The sequence below is a fragment of the Buceros rhinoceros genome, unplaced genomic scaffold (assembly GCF_000710305.1).
Source record: "Buceros rhinoceros silvestris isolate BGI_N320 unplaced genomic scaffold, ASM71030v1 scaffold20768, whole genome shotgun sequence".
NCBI classification, from domain to species: domain Eukaryota; kingdom Metazoa; phylum Chordata; class Aves; order Bucerotiformes; family Bucerotidae; genus Buceros; species Buceros rhinoceros.
Window position 1 is genome coordinate 3,752 of NW_010425444.1, and position 778 is coordinate 4,529.

General features: G+C 53.9%; 1 protein-coding gene across 1 annotated transcript in view; it reads left to right on the top strand.

Annotated features, from left to right (window-relative positions):
• Positions 1-370: 370 nt before the first annotated feature.
• Positions 371-778, top strand: part of RPL14 (ribosomal protein L14) — a gene marked incomplete at its 5' end in the record, with an annotated part of 3,836 nt that continues 3,428 nt past the window's right edge. The window contains one exon of the mRNA XM_010141168.1: positions 371-734. Within this exon, the coding sequence (XP_010139470.1) occupies positions 371-734 (364 nt within the window). The remainder of the gene's footprint in view (positions 735-778) is intronic.

The following is a 778-nucleotide window of genomic DNA, read 5'->3' on the forward strand; positions in this document are numbered from 1 at the left end:
CCTACTAAGCTGAATTATAAGGCTGGTTTCACCTTCTCTGAAAGTTTGACTGTAGATTACTCCTGTCTCCTTCCCAAGACCATTTTGCATTTGTTCTGTTGTATCCAGAGAATTGCCTTGCATATTGCCAAGCTGCTCTTTCAAACTAGGGACCAGTTCTGCACTGTAATACAAAAAAACCATGTGCAGTCTTGGTGTGTATTTCACTCATCCCCTCATAAAATGTTCTGCCTTTTGAAAAGAGGGTTAATTTTAAGAAGTAGTATCAGAGTCTTGGTTGTGCTGTGCCGACTTTCTCCTGCGCTCAAACATAAGCTCAGCAGCTTTGCTACAGCACGGACACGGCCTCTGGATCTGCTGTCCTTTTCAGCATTCTGCCACCGGGCCACTCTCTCACGGGGACTGGAACCAAAACCACTCCCTCACCCGCGGTCTGCAACACGCTGCCTGCGGACGGATCGGAGCACCGAGACTATCGTTACCCATCCGAGCTCAGAAGGAACAGTAGCTCGCTTATTCGAGATAGTGGTACTAGCTTTAGGCAGCGCCTGGTCTCCCTCACCCACCACGACAAACTCGCGCCGACAGCTGGACTTCCCTCCCGCCCCGCACTGCGCATGCGCACGGAAGAAACGGCGGCGATCACACCTGCCCACGGCCGGGCCGCGCTCCCCATCCCCAATACACATGCGCAAAGACCAGCACGCTCCATGACTCTCCCGTGGAGCGCATGCGTACTACTCATACCACCCATGCCGATCCGCCACCGGGGGGCGGG